This window comes from Cetorhinus maximus, chromosome 3 (genome assembly GCF_964194155.1).
Source record: "Cetorhinus maximus chromosome 3, sCetMax3.hap1.1, whole genome shotgun sequence".
Taxonomy (NCBI): Eukaryota; Metazoa; Chordata; class Chondrichthyes; order Lamniformes; family Cetorhinidae; genus Cetorhinus; species Cetorhinus maximus.
The window spans coordinates 68,468,770-68,490,366 of record NC_135881.1 but is presented as its reverse complement, the minus strand read 5'-3'; the positions used below and the strand labels follow the sequence as shown (position 1 = coordinate 68,490,366).

Below are 21,597 nucleotides of genomic sequence, written 5' to 3'. Positions count from 1 at the left end.
AAGTTACGCGATAACCGAGATTAAAATCCGCCTACTCTGCATACTTATGGCACACAATCCAAGCTAATACGCTATCAACTTCATCAGATGGTGTCCGTTTAGCCCCCCTGAGAAGGGAGTGCATGCAATGGGAATGCCATTTTGTATCCAAAACGGCACTCATAGAACAAAAAATGTGGGTGCTACACCAAATTTTGCAGTCCATGTGTCAACTCCACATCCATAAGCAAAAACTGGATTTCTGAACATTTTGGTTTGAAAACCTGAATGTAAAGGGTTTCTAACTATCAGACCCCAGTGCACTAAGAGAGACATCCTGTACAGTGTAATTGCGAGGTTTGCATTTGAAAGAATGTAAACATTTTAAAATAAGTCGAATTATTTAATATTTAATTACATTGGGGGGAAAATCTATAGTATAAGACTCTCTCGCAAAGTAGACAGAAGCTGATCATTTTACATTTCTAATGACTGAATAATTAGACTGTCTCCTTTGCAGGGATGAGATTAATTGATTTCAGGAATTTTTTTTTGCAGTTAAGGTTGGAGCTGCTGAATCTTGCACCTTAGATTCATCTGTGCACTGAAAGATAAGCATGAAACTGGCTAGAATATTTAAGAACATTCTTTCTCCTCTGATTAGTATGGATCAGTGTTTAGAGGTGCATGCAGCCATTGGATATATTACCACAATATTTGCTTACCAGACTGCATCCTCCTGATCAGATGATATTTTATCCAGGAATGTTACAGTTTATCTGTATCTAAAACAGATAGTTGACTGCAGAATTAACATCTTACACTCTTTCACGACACATTGGCAGTTTTAATTCCCTAGCTAGCCTTCACTTACTTTGAATACTTCCAGCAATGAGGTATTCTAAAATCTTAAATTGAAGACCACAGTTGTAACCACATTATATTTCTCAATACTAAAACAACTAAGGCTAGCTTTCATTAAAAAGGAATTTCCACCCTGTTATTAGCTTTTTATATGAACATAAGAGAACGTAAAATCTTGTGTTGTTATAAATGATGGAAAATTTTCAACAATTGAAGGGGAATCTTGACACACTAAAAGAAGTAAGCTATTTACAGAATTAGAGAAATGCAATTGGAGGGTGTGGGGAGGTGAATTTTGAGGCCCTTCACTCAGTAGAAACATGCTGGTAGCACCCCATAAGTGGTGGGGAATGATTTACCACCCTGTTCCTGCCATCATTGTGGTCACTGAAATTTACCCCCAAGCATATCGCTAAATGACCAGAATACCCACCCAAGTCAGGCTGTAGATTTATTTAAAATGCAAATTGGGATTCTATGATCAACATATAGGACGCTGTTTGTCATTTTAGGGTCGTACTGGGATAAGTTTGCATTGCATGTACTTTGTTCAGAATAAACTGACATTCTAACCAAAGATGAGCCCAAAGTTCAATTTTCCAATAGTTTTGTAAGGCCAGGAGGAGCAGAGTGCTCTCATCCAAGCTCCACAAAAACCACAAAATCAGTCACCACTTACTCCGCCACAGACCTAACCATTTCTGACTGGAATGTCAGATGTTGCAATGGTCCCAAGGTGGCAGTTTGCCCCAGGATGCCCAGTCTCTGCCACAGCCTGATGGTAATTTTAATGAGGCTAGGCCTTTAAAATGGACCATGTGTTCCACAGGGACTGTTGGGTGCTGAAATCCAGACCAAGGGACAACTAGCCTGTTTTGTTTCAGTGAACAAATGAATTTGTTCTGATCCTGTCCCCATTTTTGTTTCCAAATGCACACTAGTATGGTTTATATAATTAGTTTAGAAAATATTTTTAAGTTATGGCTCCCAGTGAACTTCTAATATTTTGATAAAAGCAAAGTACTGCAGATGCTGGAAATCTGAAATAAAAACAGAAAATGCTGGAAAAGCTCAGCAGGTCTGGCAGCATCTGTGGCGAGAGAAACAGAGTTAATGTTTCAAGTCCATATGACTCCTCTTCAGAGCTAAAGAGAAGAGCTCTGAAGAAAAGTCATAAGCACTTGAAACATTAACTTTGTTTTTCTCTCCACAGATGCTGCCAGACCTGCTGAGTTTTTTCAGCACTGTTTTTATTTCTAACATTTTGATATTGGCTTCCTAAATTAGCTATTTTTGTTATTGTTGAAATACTTTACTTCAGAGAAGAAAGTTTGATTTCATAATCTGGGATTAAAGTAAAGTTGTTTAGTCAGAAGTGAATTCTTTTTAAGTTAGTCCTTTTACGTTTTTTCGATCCTCATCAAAACTGGAGTATTATTTAATCAAACACTGAGTTCTAGTAGCTAAGCCATCCAGTTACTTTTCACCTCAAGAATAAATTTTCCCTACAAACAATTGAATCTGTTCTAGATATTGAAACATCCCTAACAGTTACAGCTCCATGAGTTACATGAAGGACAGGAGGTAACACATACAAAGTCTGTGACTTAAACCATTACAATAAATTCTTAGCATTTTCAACAAAAAAAACTTGCATTATTGTGAATTGGCCAATAACTAATTTGCGGTTTTAAACAGGACTCATCTCTTAAGTGACTGAATTCCTGGTGTATTCCTCATTATACATTTAACTTTACATCAGGCTTTTTCCATTTCTTTGTCCCTTCTTCTTCTAGTTCCCTTATTTATATTGACGCTTGTTGTAATCATGGTTGAAAAGAGGAAAAAAAATCACAGAACTATACATTACTGTTCAAAAGAACAAGGTTGCTCAACTTTTATATTTTTGGGCCCTAATTGAGAGCCTTGGGGATCATAAGTAAAGTTTATTACTACATTCCCATTCGTGTGTGTAATGCTGGTATTTATACTCTATGCAAGCCTTGCCAAACTGACTTTTCTAAGCTTCAAGGGCTGGTTTACTAGGACTCAGTGAGGGGAAAAGGGAGGGTAGGTTGGACACCCCTGTAACATAACACTTCACAAGTTCAGATTATTGGTCGTCCCAATTAAGTGAAGAGTATACAGCTGACACAGTTTATGCATGACAAGAAGCAGGCAAAATGCTAATACAATACAATGCTAGGCAATACCAAAACTCATTTTCTTTGGGAAATTTATAAATGTAATTATGATTTCCCTTCATAACTCAAGTAGCAAATATTGTGAATGGCTAAAAAATGTGGTGTGAAAGATGGTCATTAGCGCCAGTCTTCACAAATGCTTTTTTCTAAGGGTATTTTAAGTTATGAGAACATGTGAACAAAAGTTTAGCTATTTACTGCAATTTATTTGATGGAAGAGTCATATCCTTACAATGATGAGTTGAGATAGGACACGCTGCCTACATATTTCATTTAATATAGCCAGAAGATAGCAAAACCTTTAATGCATATTTAAATAATTATCTCTGTTTGCAATGGCATAACTTCTTGACTGAAATTGTGCTCATCTTCATTTAAAATAGTCCATCCTAAACTGAAAGATATTGCAATGCCTACAAAAAACCCTCAAGTTTCATTGGGTCTTAATTTTCTTAAACTTAAATATTGCACTATTGCAGTAACTACTGTAGTTAAAATGCTGTGATCTAACTTTATCTACATGCAATCCTATTTGTTAAAAAAACCTATTCAATTTTGTACCATTTCTATAATTCTCTATTCCTTTCCAAGTTTAGTTTGCAAAATTCAATTTAGAAATGTAAAACTCAAACTTGAAGTGCTTTTAACAGCATTTGTTTTGCAAAACAGAATTCCTTATTATAGGATGTAGAAAAAGTTTTGTCCTGTTTCATCATACTGTGCTACATATTATCAATAAGTTTTCCAATTTTTAAATCCAAAACCATTTTAATTTGTTCTTAAAAAAGTAGAAGAGCTACTCTGGAGAAATTGTGCAAATGTGATTCGAGGTTAAACCCAGAATCCATTTTTCACTTTTTATGGAGATTTCCCATGAGTGTGGAATTAATCATCATCCGAATTTTGAAGACAACAAATCTCAACAGGTGATTACATTTGTGGAACACCCACAAGTGTTACAGTATGCTTGGTAAAACTAATTCTCATTTTCTTTTATATATAATAGGTAGAATTTCTGAAAGCACTTTGATATTAAAATGGATATTGCATCCTATTGTTAAAGTCAGGATGAATGTTCCAGCATTACATGTTGGATGCATCATTGGGCAAGTGGCTCCAAACATTTTCATATTCGTTTCAAAGCTGTTGTTAATACCCTTGTGATTTGAATGTAATACAGTCAAAGAAAGATTCCAAAGCAAACTAAAACTTAAAATGCTATGATTCAAGCCTGTATGGCTTGTGCTTTCTACCAATAATCTGAATGCCAGCCTTAATTGTGGGAACATAATGAACATAATTTAGGTCGTTGAACATCAAAGCTTTTATTCAGTAGCTGAAACAAAGTAATTTAAAATGTTTAATGTTTTCTTTTCCAAAAATCTCTCCTCCAGCGGTGCAAAATTAGAATGTAAAAACTGAAAGACTAACAGGTTTTCTAAATTTTTCCTTCATTTATTTTTAGGGGAAAATAGTAGATTTTGTGCAATACTGTAAACTTCACTTTTGTGATTTTTGTAAACTTTTGTATTTGCTATCTATACAATAAATGTCATTTGTAAAATTAATATATTGTACCAAGTTAAAAATAAATGGTGTAATTTTCAAATTATGTACTTGAGTATGGCATATTACTATATTTAATTTCCAATGTCGGCTCTCTTAACCCCTGTCCCCTCTAAACTAGATGATTTGACAAGACAGTGCATATCACTTTTCTAGTTTAAATTTTTACACTGCCGTTATAGAATATTATCTCAGTAGATTTATTTTCCACAATGATCATAAACCTGATAAACCTTTCAATTCAAAGACTATTTCAGCAAACTGACAAAATATTGGGTCCCAGGGCAGGGCAATATCCTGGCAGATACTATAAGGTGGTACTGATGGCAGCTGCTAAGCTGTACTGTGGCCAAAATTTAATTTGTGTTGAGAATAAAAAAAAGCAGTGAATTAATAGTGGGGGAGGGTGGTGGAAGAGGTGGAGCTTCACAAGAGCTAAACACAGATTTTCACCCTTCCCTGCAACTATCCAAAGCTCAGTGAATAATGCAGAATTTACAGTTCACACCTTAGCAGATAAACCCCTGTGCATCAGAAGTGTCGTTTAAATCAGAATGTTAAACTAAATACTAAAGTGATGCTTTGTAAGAGGCCAAGCGGATAGAAACTGCTGTCTGCCATAATTCCTGGCTCTACATGCTGGCACTCATGTACATAGTGGTAATGTCACTGAACTAGTAATCCAGAGACCCAGGCCAGTGCTCAGGGGACATGGGTTCAAATTCCACCACAATTTAAATTCAATAAATTAATAATTCTGGAATTGAAAACTAGATTCAGAAATGGTGACCATGAAACTATCATCGATTGTCATTAAAACCCATCCAATCCTTTAGGGAAGGAAAACTGCCATCCTTATCTGGTCTGGCCTACATGTGACTTCAGACCCACAAGCAATGTGGTTGAAATCTCTGAAATTGCACAGCAAGCCACTCAGTTCAAGGGCAATTAAGGATGGGCTGAGTTTGCCAGCAACACCCACATCCCATGAAAGAATAAATAAAAAATATCTGGCTGTTTCATTTGTATCTACTGCCCTGTCATTTATTTCCATCCACTGAAATGTTGTATATCTGAATGAGCATAACAGAGAACTCAACATTGGATTCCATGCTGTTGCTTATGTAGCAAACTGTAGCTACCTGATCTCAGAGCTTGCACAAGGCTAATCAAATATATATTTGTACGTATAAAAACAAAAAGCTACTGCGGATGCTGGAAATCCAAAACAAAAACAGAATTACCTGGAAAAACTCAGCAGGTCTGGCAGCATCGGTGGAAAAGAAAAGAGTCGACGTTTCGAGTCCACATGACCCTTCAACAGAACTGAAGTATAGTTAGGAGAGGGGTGAAATATAAGCTGGTTTAAGGTGGGGGGCGGGGGGAGAGAAGTTGAGGGTGGGGTGGTTGTAGGGACAAGCAAGTAGTGATAGGAGCAGATAATCAAAAGATGTCACAGACAAAAGGATCAAAGAGGTGTTGAAGGTGGTGATATTATCTAAGAAAAGTGCTAATTAAGAATGGATGGCAGGACACTCAAGGTACAGCTCTAGTGGGGGTGGGGTGGAAAGACTGACAAGGTATTAGTTGTAGATTTAAAAATAATGGAAATAGGTGGGAAAAGAAAAATCTATATGTTATTGAAAAAAAACAAAAGGGAGCGGGAAGAAACGGGGTGGGGATGTGGGGAGGGGGAGTTTAAGATCTAAAGTTGTTGAATTCAATATTCAGCCCGGAAGGCTGTAAAGTGCCTAGTCGGAAGATGAGGTGCTGTTCCTCCAGTTTGCGTTGGGCTTCACTGGAACAATGCAGCAAGCCAAGGACAGACATGTGGGCAAGAGAGCAGGGTGGAGTGTTAAATGGCAAGCGACAGGGAGGTTTGGGTCTTTCTTGTGGACAGACCGCAGGTGTTCTGCAAAGCGGTCGCCCAGTTTGCGTTTGGTCTCTCCAATGTAGAGGTGACTGCATTGGGAGCAACGAATGCAGTAGACTAAGGGGAAATATAAGTGAAATGCTGCTTCACTTGAAAGGAGTGTTTGGGCCCTTGGATGGTGAGGAGAGAAGAAGTGAAGGGGCAGGTGTTGCATCTTCTGCGTGGGCATGGGGAGGTGCCATAGGTGGGGGTTGAGGAGTAGGGGGTGATGGAGGAGTGGACCAGGGTGTCCCGGAGGGAACGATCCCTACGGAATGCTGCCAGGGGGATGAAGGGAAGATGTGTTTGGTGGTGGCATCATGCTGGAGTTGGCGGAAATGGCGGAGGATGACCTTTGAATGCGGAGGCTGGTGGGGTGATAAGTTCTCTTTCGCTCAAGTGCTAATGAACGCAAGCTCCAACAACTCATCGACACCAACACCCATCTGGGACCCTCCACCCCTGCTTGTCCCTCCGTCCCCATCAGGACACCCTGGTCCACTCCTCCATCACCCCCTATTCCTCAACCCCCACTTATGGCACCTCCCCATGCCCACGCAGAAGATGCAACACCTGTCCCTTCACTTCCTCTCTCCTCACCGTCCAAGGGCCCAAACACTCCTTTCAAGTGAAGCAGCATTTCACTTGCATTTCCCCTAACTTAGTCTACTGCATTCATTGCTCCCAATGCGGTCTCCTCTACATTGGAGAGACCAAACGCAAACTGGGCGACCGCTTTGCAGAACACCTGCGGTCTGTCTGCAAGAAAGACCCAAACCTCCCTGTCGCTTGCCATTTTAACACTCCACCCTGCTCTCTTGCCCACATGTCTGTCCTTGGCTTGCTGCATTGTTCCAGTGAAGCCCAATGCAAACTGGAGGAACAGCACCTCATCTTCCGACTAGGCACTTTACAGCCTTCCGGGCTGAATATTGAATTCAACAACTTTAGATCTTAAACTCCCCCTCCCCCCATCCCCACCCCGTTTCTTCCCCCTCCCTTGTTTTTTTTTCAATAATTTATATAGATTTTACTTTTCCAACCTATTTCCATTATTTTTAAATCTACAACTAATACCTTGTCAGTCTTTCCACCCCACCCCCACTAGAGCTGTACCTTGAGTGTCCTGCCATCCATTCTTAATTAGCACTTTTCTTAGATAATATCACCACCTTCAACACCTCTTTGATCCTTTTGTCTGTGACATCTTCTGATTATCTGCTCCTATCACTGCTTGCTTGTCCCTACAACCACCCCACCCTCAACTTCTCTCTCCCCGCCCCCCACCTTAAATTTCACCCCTCTCCTAACTATACTTCAGTTCTGTTGAAGGGTCATGTAGACTCGAAACGTCGACTCTTTTCTTCTCCACCGATGCTGCCAGACCTGCTGAGTTTTTCCAGGTAATTCTGTTTTTGTTTTATATATTTGTACGTAATGAGATTTAAGTGGACTTCTACAGACCTATAACTAGAACAGTAGCAGCATTGATACAAAATTGGCTGAGTGACAGGAGACTAGTGGTAAACGGTTGTTTTGTGGACTGGAGGAAGGTTTATACAGTTGATTCCCTGGGCATCAGTGTCGGGACCCTGCTTTTCCTGAAATATATCAATGACTTAGACTTGGTTGGTACCGAGCACAATTTCAAAGTACATGGATGACACTAAACGTAGAAGTATTGTGAGCTGAGAGGAGGATGGTGATAAACTTCAAAGACCACAGACAGGCTGATGGAATGGGTGGACAACTGATAGATGAATTTAATGAAGAGAAGCATGAAGTGATTCATTTTGGTAGGAAGAAATAAGAAATAAAGAATACAATTCTAAATGGGTGCAGGAGCAGAGGAACCGGGTGGGGGTGAGGTGTAAATGTGCACAAATCGTTCTGCCTACCACATTTGAAAGATGTGAAGCATTAGAGAGGGTGCAGAGAAAGTTCATGAGATTGGTTCCAGGGATGAGGAGCTTCAGTTTGTGGATAGATTAGAGAAGCTGATGCCATTCTCTTTGGAGAAGAGGAAGTTGAGAGGAGATTTGATTGAGGTGTTCAAAAATTATGAAGGGTCTATACAGAGTAGATATGGAAGAACTGTTTCCATTGGCAGGATTGACAACCAGAGGGCACTGATTTAAGATAATTGGCAGAAGAAACAATGGCAACATGAGAAAAACTTTTTTTAAATGCAGTGAGTGGTTAGGGTTTGCAATTCACTGCCTGAATGTGGTGGAGGCAGATTCAATCATGGCTTTCAAAAGAGAACAGGACAATCGTTTGGAAAGAAAAAAAAATTGCAGGGCTACAGGCAGGGTTCCTGCACCTTTAGTAAAATAAAATTCCATTACTTTTCCATGTTGAAGAAATAATTTTCAGTTAGTGTCAAGTGAAAGATCAGAGCAAGTGGGTCTCAACTATAGAAATGCAGCATTTTTGATGTTGTCTCCTGCTTGCCTTCCCTTGTTTAGCATATTTTGGCTCTGAAGAAAGCCCGCTGGGTCCTTCACCTCCACAACAACAGATCTGCAGCTGACAGCAACAATTGTACCTCTCTTCACAAAAGGCAAGCAAGAGAGGAAGGACTGGGGAGTCTGGCATGTATTGTTCAGCAGTTACAGTTGTTGTTCTGAAAGTGTCCAAAGCAGCCAATCTGGCATATAGACTGTCCCCAGTTGACTGACCAATTGGCCAAATACCACTGTTGTTCTGGCAATTTCAAAAGCAGTCAATCAGGTAGGAGAACCAAACCAGTTTTGGAAGCAAACAATTACAGGAAGTGGGCATCAGGAAAACATTGGAAAAGGTTGGAATTTGGCCCAAGTCAGAAAAATCTATCCCTGTCTTTAAGATATTCCATGACTTTTCAATGACTTTGGAAATTTACATGACTTTTCCACATTTTCCATGACCTATAGGAACCCTGTACAAACAAAGGAGAGTGGAACCAAATGAGTTGGTCTTGCAGCAAATTGGTATGGACACAGTGAGCCAAATGCTCTCCTCCTGTGCTATAACCATTCTATGATCTTGATGTACATATATCACCTTTCCTTTATTAGCATCAGATCAATCTCCTTCAATGATGGTACTGGGTGAGGTATTACAGTATATGAACTACAGCATTGCAAAGCAACACCCCACCGACTTCAAAGGTTGGGCAATAAATGCACACATGCTAATGTCCTCCATTTCTAGAGAAGAAATAAAAAAGCAATAAAGTATTGAACCTCCATAACAACTTTTCCACCCCAGGAAAACACCTTAGCCCAAGGATTATGAAAGAAAAAGTGGAGGATACCCCAATGCAAAGCATTGTGGATGATGATAATCTACTATACAACAAAAATAGCCGAAATAATCAAACTTCACTTTTTAACCTTAATTCACCTGTGCAGTATAAGATTAATTGTAGTCGATATGCCATGACGTGTCTTGAGTGTCAGTGTCAGACATGGCTCAATTGGTAGCACTCTCGTCTGAGTCACAAGGTTAACTGGCTACACTATGACATGCAGCAGGGTAAATATTTACAAATTTTCTCTTAATGTAACAATCTTGGTGTAGGAGGAATTATACATCCCACATACTGAAAATTATAAAGAACTGGAATAAAATCCAGGGTTTTGCTGATGAGATTGACCTTGTTTAATCACACACTGGTCAGGAATTTAAGACTTCATTGTTCAGGATGTCCTTGCCTTGAAAATCCTTTGAAGAACCAGACAAACTTACAGCATTATCTTCCAAACAAAAACTTATTTTAATGCTCAAAACAATCTCCAATTGGCTGACATTTTTTAAAAAACTGCTAATGCTGTTTCTCATGGTGGTTGAAAGTTGTACTGTATTGCAACATGAGTTCATTAAACCTCAACAGTGAATGTTGTTGGTCCCAGCAGAGCCAGAAGTATATCCTGTCTTCTATGGTCCTTCTCTTGCTTGTAATCCTAAACTAAATGGTCTGCCTACATCATGTCTCCTCTCCCTGCCCCAAACAGGATTACTTTATTGCTCTCTAATGCCCCTGCCCACCCCTCCTATTCACACAAGCCACAGGATTTGAGCTAGCTACACAATACTTAGCCAGATACTTAAACCAGCATTGGCCCACTTAAATTTCTGGTGTGACTCGGCTATTGACAACAGAGCCCAACCAAAAACCCCCATCCCCCATCCAACTACTCACCCACTCCCAAACCAACTACTCACCCACTCCCAACGCAACTACTCTCCCACTCCCAACGCAACTACTCACCCACTCCCAACGCAACTACTCACCCACTCCCTCACCCACTCCCTACTAACACCTTAGGACCATCAAAACTTATCTGAACAAGGCAGCTGACATTGTTAAAAGAAAAAGGTGCGATCTCTCCACTGCTCCTCTTCGCCATTGCTCTCCATGGATGGGCTGTGCTGAGACATTACTGATATAGCCGGGACAGAAAGACCTGGCTGTAAGGACGCAAAAAGGTACGGTTGCAATGATCTTCGCAGTCAGCGACAATATCCCCAGCATTACCACTGACTGGAAGATCTAGCCCTAGTTCCATGGTGCCATAGGCAAAGAAGGGTGCAGAGAGGGGGCTGAGGTCAGGGACTACAAGTGACCCCAAGGCAGAGTGAAACATGGGGCCCAACAGAATTTTTTTTTAAAAAGGTGAGGACGGGGGAAAGTGACATGAACAGCAGAAGGTTGAATATGGTAAAATGACACCTAGCTGTAAAAGTTGATTATATTTGATTGCCACCTTACGAACTCCAATTGTTGGAAGTAAGATACATCTGAGCCAATTGGTGATTGGACAGTCGATCACTACACATCATTACTGACAGTCCATCCAAAAGGCAAGATGTCGATGAAAGAGAAAGCAGACAAAAACAATGTGAAACAAAAAATGATTTGTTTTTCTATAGAGATGACGATATATTCAGATTCTTCACAATCTGTTTAATGATGCTCCAGGTAATTCTAAATGTAACAAATACAGTTTCAGAGGGTCATGTATTCATCTCTGGACATTTTACCTGATCCTACTCAAACTGTTTAGTCCATTCAGGTAAAGGAAACTTGACAGTGTTATAGTAATAATCAAAACCAATTAAATATACTCATGAAGATGGTATTTATTAGATTTTCTTGAGCACTAAAATACATTAGTGAAAACAACTCCCATGAAACAAGTTTTAAAAACAAAATTAATCCATACCGTAAATGATCAAACTTCAATTTATCATGATCTCAATACAGTTCATGTTTAGTAAAAGATTATAGGCAGCCAACAAATGCCTCATTATATCTACTAAGTGGAAATGGCTTTTTGCCAGGTTTACGCAGGGATGTATTGTTCTTTTTCTGTTTGAATATCGGCGAACGCAAAAATTGTGTGTCGGTGTATCTGTCTCCTCTCCGCAATTTCCTGTCAAGTAGATTAAAATTTTGAATTAGCGTTTAAGTCTGATAAATCACCTTTCATTTTTTAAAATAGTGAATTTCTTCTTTACCAGGCTTCTTGTAGCTAGTTGCTACTACAAGAACAATTATTCACTTGATAACTGGCTTTAAATCTACACCAGACTGTGGAGATGCAATGATATAGCACAAAAGCATGCGCGTAACACCATCACAAACATGGATGAATATAGCAATCCCTAATCTCTGATATAGGGAGCAGGGGTCCTTTAACATTGGGATTAAGGGAATGCATTAAGACAAAACAATAGATGGACAAGTGCTCTATTTCCTAGCACAAACAACCAAAAGGGAAGTGAAATTACTCAAGGTATCAGCTACTGCTTAACACAACACTAATCACTACTACTACGTTCCAAAGCAAATCACAGGAGCTTTCCCAAACAAAATTTGACATCAAGTTACATGAGCAGATGACCCAAAAGCGTGGTGAAGAAGTCGGTTTTAAAGACCGTCTTAAAAGGAGGGGAGAGAGTTCTGAACATCAGAGCATAATAAATAGGAGGCGGCGGCCATTCAGTCCTTCGAGCCCGCTCTGCCATTCAATGAGAGTATGGCTTTTGAGTGAATTCCAGTGTTCAGGTCCTCAGCAATTGAAGGTATTGCTGCCAATAGTTGAGCAAGAACAAACAGGGCTGCACAAAAGGCTAGAATTGGAGTGCAGATTACTGGAGGGTTTAAGGGCTGGAGGAGTTAAAGAGATGGGAAGGGGAAAGGCCATGGAGGGATTTGAAAACAAGGGTGACAATTTTAACATCAAGACATTGCTCAACTGGAGCCAATGTAGGTCAGTGGGCACAGCAGTGATGGCAGAATGGGACTAGTTAAGATATGGGCAGAAAGGTTTTGGGATGAGTTTAAGATTATGCAGGGTAGAAGACAGAAGGCTGACCAGGAGTTGGAAGATGGTATTTATTAGATTTTCTTGAGCACTAAAATACATTGGTGAAAACAACTTCCATGAAACAAGTTTTAAAAACAAAATTAATCCATACCCGTAAATGATCAAACTTCAATTTATCATGATCTCAATACAGTTCATGTTTAGTAAAAGATTATCGGCAGCCAACAAATGCCTCATTATATCTACTAAGTGGAAATGGCTTTTTGCCAGGTTTACGCAGGGATTACCAGAGGCATGAATGATGATTTAGTGGAAAAATTTCTGTGCCATATTTTGGGTCTTCCTCGAGTTATTCCAATTGGCTAACCGATGCTGAAAATCAGATTTACCTTAGACAGCACTTGTATCCTAACACCGAACCTTTTGAATAACCTAGTCTATAAAGATTAATGGAAGACAGCATAAAAGGATAGGTAGGGGAAAGGTCGAGATAGAGGGATTAAGGGATTTATAGTTATGAAGGAAAGATTAAAAACTGAGGCTTTTTTCTCTGGGAGATAAGAGAGGGTAAAGAATGAAAAAAATGATTCCATAAGTGTCTGATTCAGGAAAAAACGGCATAAAATTATCAGAAGATTAAAAGGGGTAAAACAGAATTATTGGAAGATGAACTACTTTATCACAAGTGACTTGCAGCATTAATATTGTGATAGAATGGGTTAAGTATTTGAAAAGCAAGTAGATGAAAGTGTATGGGGAAAGGACAGTGAAATGGGGATTGAAGTAGATAATTCTAGATGAAGGGCTTGGAATGACTCAGGTACGATAATCTCCTATTCTACCCTCTCAATGATATATATGCATGAACAAGTCCAACTTACGCTTGGAGACTGGGTTCCTTGTAATTTACAGCCATGGTGCATCTGCGTTTACTAACAGTTATTGGAGAAATCCTGTTCATTCTTTCTAACAAAGCAGGACAGGACATCTTCTTTTCCTTGTTTTCAGTGGGTAATTTTGAATAATTGGTCACATCACTCAGACTGAAGCGAGGTTCAAAGTTCTTCCCTGTTTCAATAATAGGAAAAATTAAGAGATGCATGTGTGAAATATAATTCCTTTCCTACAAAAATATAAAGTACACAACTACAAATCAATTGGCTGATATACCTGCTGACTTCACACACCTTCCCAATGACATTTGTAAAAATTACAATTAACAGAAAATAACCTGCCTTACAATACTACTACTAACACTATTCTCCATTTCAAGTTATAATTCAATATTTGCTAAGTACATATAGCAGTGAGAAGAAACTATATGGATGTTAAAATAATTTTATCTTGCAACAAGATCTGCTGAGAGTTTTAAAATACACTTGCTTATGGTTCAAAAACTTCTCCATCTATGTAGAACACACTTACATTAAAGTCTGAACTATTTACACTTCCACATGTACAAAAAAGAAATTTTAAAAGGTTCAAGATTGGAAGAAAAAAAAACCTAAATACTGGAAATTGGAAAGGACCAGAAGTGCAAGATTTTGAAAGGTCAAAACTCTTAACAGAAGGAACTGTACTGAAACATTAATCAAATTTGTTTGGATATCGATAGACATGTTGGCAATTTCCAGTATTTTCAGCTTAAGGAATCAGAGATTTCTACGTCAGCTATGTCCAAATTTTAAACATTATGTTCAAAAGTTCAGTGACAAGTGACTCTAATGATAAATTGAAAACATATGAAACATCCCCAAAACCAATCTAATGCAACACTTATTTATAATTCTTTCGCTGATGGCTAGGCCAGCATTTTTTGCCCATCCCTAATTGCCCTCAAGAAGATTGACATCAATTGTTTTTATGTGAGCCAGTTTGACGTAGCCCAGGGTAATGTCCATACCTGTTGCTTTAACGTTTTCTTCATTCTTTATTGTTGATTTCCTTCCAGCATTTTTTTCTCTCTGCTGCAGTAGCACGTATTTCTTCAGTTGTGGTTTGAGATATCTAACAGCGCTTTCTTCAGAATTTTGAAAATTCTTTACGTTTTTACGTTTGATGGTAGAAATGTTTTCTGGTTCATTGCCTGACTCAAAATGTAACTGGATATCCTCTGCTTTTGTTTTCAAATGTTCACAAACATTGATTTTATCTAATGGACAAATAAGATCCATTAATACATTAAGCACCAGGAAGTTGAGAACTATAAAAACCTTGCTGGCTTTAAAAAATTAGGGCTAAAACCTTGATACCAGGTATGCCAATAAACCTCTAGTTTTCTTTCATTATTGAAAGCAAAACTTAAAATGAAAATGTGACTTATATGGAAACCCTTATAAATCAGCTAACATGAAATATGTGCTAACATGCCACAAACAAAAAGTCCATTGTTCATGATCTTGTGTTGTCGAATGCCAGAATACAGTAACAACGGTTTGCTACTGGACTAATAATGAAGAGACCTGGATGAATAATCCAGAGAATAGAAATTCAATTCCTGCCATGGCAGTTTTAAGAATTGTAAGTCAAAACTGTTTTGGAATTAAAACCCAGTATACTGTAACCTCCCCAGTACAGAAATTTGTAAATACCAGTTCTCTGGAATTTTGAACAAGCCCCACAACTCTCAGACTCGCCACTTGTGGAGCTGTAACCAACTACAAAGTAGGGGAGAGAGAGAGAGAGGGATAGACAGACAAGATGGATGACAATGGAAGAAAAGTCAGCAAATAGGTAGGAATTAAATTTAAAAATTAAAGCCTCAGTATATTTCTGGGAAAGGAAATTATTCAGTTTTTAAAAAAATATATACTGAATGTTTATCATTACTTTCCCCAGCCTGGGCTGGTGGTAGTTCAAACTCTTGGGTTCTGTGTTCAACTGTGACCTCCTGCTCCTTTTTTTCACGCTGCAGTTTACATGTCCCTCCATCATCCCACATTTTCTGCCATCCTATTTTGCAGCAGTGCTTTTGAGCAGGCCCACAGTTTACAATAGTTAGTACAGTACTTTGGAAACATGGACATACGAAATAGGAGAAGCAGACCATTCGGCCCGTTAAACCTGCTCCACCACTCAATAACATCATGGCTGATCTGTTGTATTACTAATTCCACATTCCCATCTACCCCCCAATAACCTTAGATTCTTGTTAGGCAAGGGAATCAATCTACCTCCATCTTAAAGATATTCAATGACGCCCACCTCCACCGCTTTCGGAGGCGGGGAGTTCTAAAGTCGCACAACCCTCAGAAAAAAATTTCTCCTCATCTCTGTCCTAAAAGGACACCCCCTAATTTTAAAACAGTGCTCCCTAGTTCTGGACTCACCCATAAGAGGAAACAATTTCCGCATCCACCTTATCAAGACCATTCAGGATCTTATATATTTCAATCAAGTCACCCCTCACTCTTCTAAACTCCAGTGGAAATAAGCCCAGTCGTCTAACCTTTCCTCATAAGACAACCCACTCATTCCAGGTATCAATCTACTAAACCTCCTCTGAATGGCCTCTAATGCATTAACATCCTTCATTAAATAAATGTTAAAGTATTTGGAAAAATAAAACAATATTTATGAATACTTTATGTTTTGCCACTGTTTCATGTCTCAGATATCTATATCTGGTTCACACACTTGTGATTAGGCATTCTAATGTTATTCTATAATCCAGAAAAGTTCCAAAACCTAGAAATGCCTTAGTCCCAAATATTCAGATTGAAGAGGTTACAGTGTATCAAAAACAAGTGACCAATCTGTCAGATTGTTGTAAACTGGTTCATTAATGACCCTTAGGGAAAAAATTGCGAATTTTATCCAGTCTTTATTAGATATGAAAATCATATTGACTAAAAAGTACATTAGAAAAAACTGTTGGTCATTACTATTCACACTAAATATTTTCACCATTCAAGAATTTATCTAGTCCACATTTTTTGATTCCTCCCATGCCACATACTTCTGCAACAGTGTGTACCTACACCCAAGTAACCAAAAGCACACCTGGCAAAGCAAATGGAGTTTTCCTTACCTATTTTCCTTGCCATTGCAGGGAGAACAGTTTTTTCTAGAAGCCATTTTTTCTATTCATTTAGGGATGTGGACATCACTGGCAAGGCTAGCATTTAGTGTCTATTCCTAATTGTCCTTGATCCACCTTCTTGAATACAAACCAGTGGCTTGCAAGGCCTTTTTAAGAGGGCAGCCAAAAGTCAAATTGCTGTGAATCTGGAATCACAATAGGCCCAAACTGGCACGGATGGCAGATTTTGGTCCCCTAGGAACATTAAAAACCCATCTAGTTTTCACTAATGACAATGTGATAGCTTCATGGTTATCAGTACTGATATTAGTTTATTGTAGATTTACTTAATTTAGTTTGACAAATTTGTTAGAGTTTTCTGAGGGCATAACAAGTAGGGTGGATAAAAGGAACCAGTAAATGTAGCATATTTGGATTTTCAAAAACATTCGATAAGGTGTCACATAAAAGGTTACTGCACAAGAAAAAAGTTCATGGGGCTGAATTCTCCAGTCAGCGAGCAGGGGCGAGGCCCGCCCACTGAGGCGTAAAATGACATGCGGTGACGTCGGGCGGGCGTCCCGACGTTACCGCGCGTCATTTAGATTTTCAGTTCAGCGGGCGAGCGGCCGAGTCGGCTGCGCGCCCGCCGAACTGTCAAAGGCCTATTAAAAACTAATTTAAACAACTAAATAAGCTGCCCACCTAACCTTAAGGTTGGCAGGCAGGCAAAGAGCCCAGGCGACCTTCGCATTTTTTATGGAACCTCATCCACGGACAGGATGAGGTTTCATGAAGTGTTTAAAAATTCAATAAATTTTTTTTAAAAAAATCATTATGTCCCAGCTCCTGTGACACTGTCACATGAGGGGACATGTTTTAAAAGTTTTCAAATACTTTTAGAAATTTTAAACTTAAACAAATCTCCCTGAGGCACCTCTGTGCTTCCGGGAGTTTTCTGCGCTCTTTTGCACGCATGCATGAGAGCGCACACTCCCAATTCAAGGAATCCCCCCCCCTCCGGCGCCTGCACAGGGAGTGCTCAGCGCTTCCGGGTGAGTGTCATGCTGGGCGGGCCTTAATTGGCCCACCCACATAAAATAGCGGCACGCACCCAATCGGGTTCGCGCTTGCTCCCACCCACCCCGCACACCCCCCCACCCCCTGATGGGGGTCAAAATTCAGCCCATGGTGTTGGGAATCATATATCAACACAGATTGAGGATTGAGGAAACAGTGGTGATAAAGGTGTCATTTCAGGTTGGTAAACCGTAACGAGTAGAGTGCCACAGGGAGCAGTGCTGGGGCCTCAACTATCACAATTTATATTAATGATCTAGATGAAGGAACTGAGTGTATTGTAGCCAAATTTGTTGATGTTACAAAGATAAGCAGAAAAGCAAGTTATGAGGATACAAAGAGTTTGCAATGGGGTATAGATAGGTTGAGTGACCAAATATTTGGAAAATGGAATGTAATGTGGGAAAACGTGAGGTCGTCCACTTTGCAAGGAAGAATAGAAAAGCAGCATATTACTTAAATGGAGACAATCTGCAAAATGCTGCAATACAGACAGATGTCCTGGTCCAAGTGTCCTCATATATTAATCATAAATTGTTAGCATGCAAGTACAGCAAGTAATTAGGAAAGCAAACAAAATGTTGGCCTTTATTGCATAGAGGACATAGTATAAAGTAGGGAAGTTTTGCTACAACTTTATAGGACACTGGTGAAGTCACACCTAGAGTACTGTACCCAGTTATGGTTTGCTTATTTAAAGGAGGAATATACTTGAATTGGAAGTAACTCAGAGAAGGTTCACTAGGCTGATTCCTGAACTGATGGGATTGCCTTATGAGCAAAGGTTAAGCCTTTACTCATTGGAGTTTAGAAGAATGAGGGGTGATCTTAAAAAACATATCAGATTCTGAGGGGACTTGACAGGGTAGATGCTGAGAGGATATTTCCTCTCAAGGAGGAATTTAGAACTAGGAGCCACAATTTCAAAATAAAGGGTCTTCCATTTAGGATAGAAATGAGGAGAAATTTCTTCTCGTGGAGGGTTATTCGTGTTTGGAATTCATTTTCCCCAGAGAGCAGTGGAGACTGGGTCATTGAATATATTCAAAGATGTTTTTGATCAACAAGCAAGTCAAGGGTTATGGCGAGGACAGGCAAAAATGTGGAGTCGAGGCCATGATCAGATCAAACATGATCTTTTTGGATCGCAGAGCAAACTCGAGGAGCCAAATGGCCTACTCCTGCTTCTACTTATATTCTTATGTAATTGAATTTAAATTCCCCAGCTGCCAGTGTTGGAATTTGAACTCAGGTTTCCAGATCACTAGTCCAGTAATATAACCACTACACATGCTACTGTACCCTAAGAACAAAAAGCAAGGTAACATTAAGACCACCAAGGTTATCAAGGAAGGAAGCAATGGGAAAACGGGATTGCTTGCAGAGGGTAGGTGGGAATCACCGCCACCTGCAAGTTCCACTCCAAGATACACACCATTCTAACTTGGAACTCTATTGTTGTTCCTTTACTGTCATTGGGTCAAATTTCTGGAACTCCTCCCTAATCAAACTGTGGGTGTACCTGCAACATATGAACTGCAGCAATTCAAGGCATCAGTTTAGCACCACCTTCCTAAGGGCAATTAGGGATAGGAAATAAATACTGGCCTTGCCAGTGATGGTTACATACCATGAATAAATAAAAATTGCTTGAAAGTGGAAGAAGCAAAGGGCCTGATGAGGCTGCTGGACAGAAAGCACAAGAAAAGTCTGGGACAGCAAACTCCATATAAAATTCCCAGATTAACAATATTCCGTTCTGAAGAAGAGTCATACGGACTCGAAACATTAACTCTATCTTCCTCTCCACAGATGCTGTCAGACCAGCTGAGTTTTTCCAGCAGTTTTAGTTTTTGTTTCAGATTTCCAGCATCTGCAGTATTTTGTTTTTAACAATATTCCTGTCAGTTGCAAACTGGATATTTTGCTCTGTTAGACTATTTCTCCTTATAGAAGACATTATTCGTCCAGTTACAATGCTTATGAACAATGGAGGTGCAAAAGCAAAGGCCTTACCTATCCAGGTTAATGCTTTCCCATTGGTCTAAATATGCTACTGACTAAACGTGGAAGAAACTGTATGGATACTTGAGCCAAATACAATTCTTTGCCATATGCACAGAATTATCTTAAAACTGAATTGAATTTAATTTAATCATTTCAAGTGAGTTCCACTGTAATAATATGTACTGTAATATCAAACACTCAACAAAATACTGGGACTATTCACAGGAGGCCAAGATAATATTTGATTAAAGTTATTAAAATTATGATGGTTTTTATAGAATGAATAGGGCAAGGTTATTTCCTCTGATTGGGATGTCAGTAAGAATGGCTCATCAATTTTATTATTACTGAGTTGGGTTGAGAGAAACGTCTGTAACTGGTACAGCATGAAATGCTGCGCCGGAGAGACATTGGGAGAGCAGGGCAGGGAGATTAGTTTTGATTTGTTCTGGCAAAGACCTGACAGACACAATGGACTGAATAACATCCTAATACACAATTTTGGCCATAATCTCATCAGCAAACACACTAAGATCATTTTCAGCATCATTGATTTGGACAAATTGAAATACAACCATGACAGTAAAGGGTTTAAGCTAATTCCGCTAATAAATTAAGCATACCTAGTTAATAGATTTTCTTTTCTGCCTACCTTGGATAGGGTGGAGTATATTTTTTGGGAGGGTTTGCTGTGAGTTCAGTTCAAAGAAGTCTGCCGGTGAATCCTAGCACTGGAAGGTGTCAGAAACACTATCCTGCAGCTTCCTATGGTCAGGAGCAACAGACCGCAAGCCCACGTTTAGTCGACCCACCAAAAGGGAGAGGACACGTGGATTATCATCTTTCAAGAGTCAACTAAGTGTAATTTACTGTTACTCTGTAATGACAACTTCCTCTCTGTGAAATAAAGCAGTTCAACGACTTATAGACTGTGTTTCTCAGTCTGCTTTTGAAAAGGATTAGCAAAGTGCATGAGGGGCACAGGTAAGGAGCATGATATTCAGGTCAGATCACAAAGAGTGATGTTACACCCCTGGGCGGGAGTCAGACTTTGGACAAATGGTAGCGTATTTTCTTCAGCTTATGCGCCCGTGGTTAAAAAAAACAAATTTTATCAAGAGCTGGAATTTTTGATTGTAGTGCCAAGGTCAGACAAACTCAATGATTTCAATGCAAGAGTTGGCACAGAACATTGGACCTGGGAGGGAGTTATAGGGAGCTGGTGACAACAATAGCTTTCTTCCACTGAAGACATGTACAGAACATGACCTCCTGATTACCAACACAGTATTCCATCTGTCAAACCAAAACACATCTTGGATGCAATCTCACTGTAAGCTCTGACACCGAATTGATTATATTATTTTCAGAAAGGAGAACAGACAAGATGTCAGTGGCCAAAGATGGTGTGGAGCAAATAGTGGGATTGCTCAACATCTATATTCAGCCCAAGACACACACTAAGGGGAAAAAAATCAATAAAAGACAACTTAGAGACTCAAAATGGATGCTGTAAGGCAAAACTTCTCAGAAGTTAGATGGTTTTAAATTTATATCTCAGCATGGAGGATGACTGGATAGTCTTCAGAGACCTAATGCATCCTACTGTCCTATAACATCCAGGACCCACTACCTGTAAGCATCAGA

The 21,597-nt window shown here is 39.4% G+C and overlaps 1 protein-coding gene across 1 annotated transcript in view; it reads right to left on the bottom strand.

Moving 5' to 3' along the window:
- Positions 1 to 11,455: 11,455 nt before the first annotated feature.
- The window catches only part of LOC144678711 (shugoshin 1-like), a 42,700-nt gene continuing 32,558 nt past the window's right edge, over positions 11,456 to 21,597 (bottom strand). Inside the window, exons 7-9 of the mRNA XM_078538522.1 lie at positions 14,746 to 14,994; positions 13,724 to 13,910; positions 11,456 to 11,945 (exon numbers count right to left, since the gene is read on the bottom strand). Coding sequence (XP_078394648.1) covers positions 11,795 to 11,945; positions 13,724 to 13,910; positions 14,746 to 14,994 — 587 coding nt within the window. The 3' untranslated portion in view covers positions 11,456 to 11,794. The remainder of the gene's footprint in view (positions 11,946 to 13,723; positions 13,911 to 14,745; positions 14,995 to 21,597) is intronic.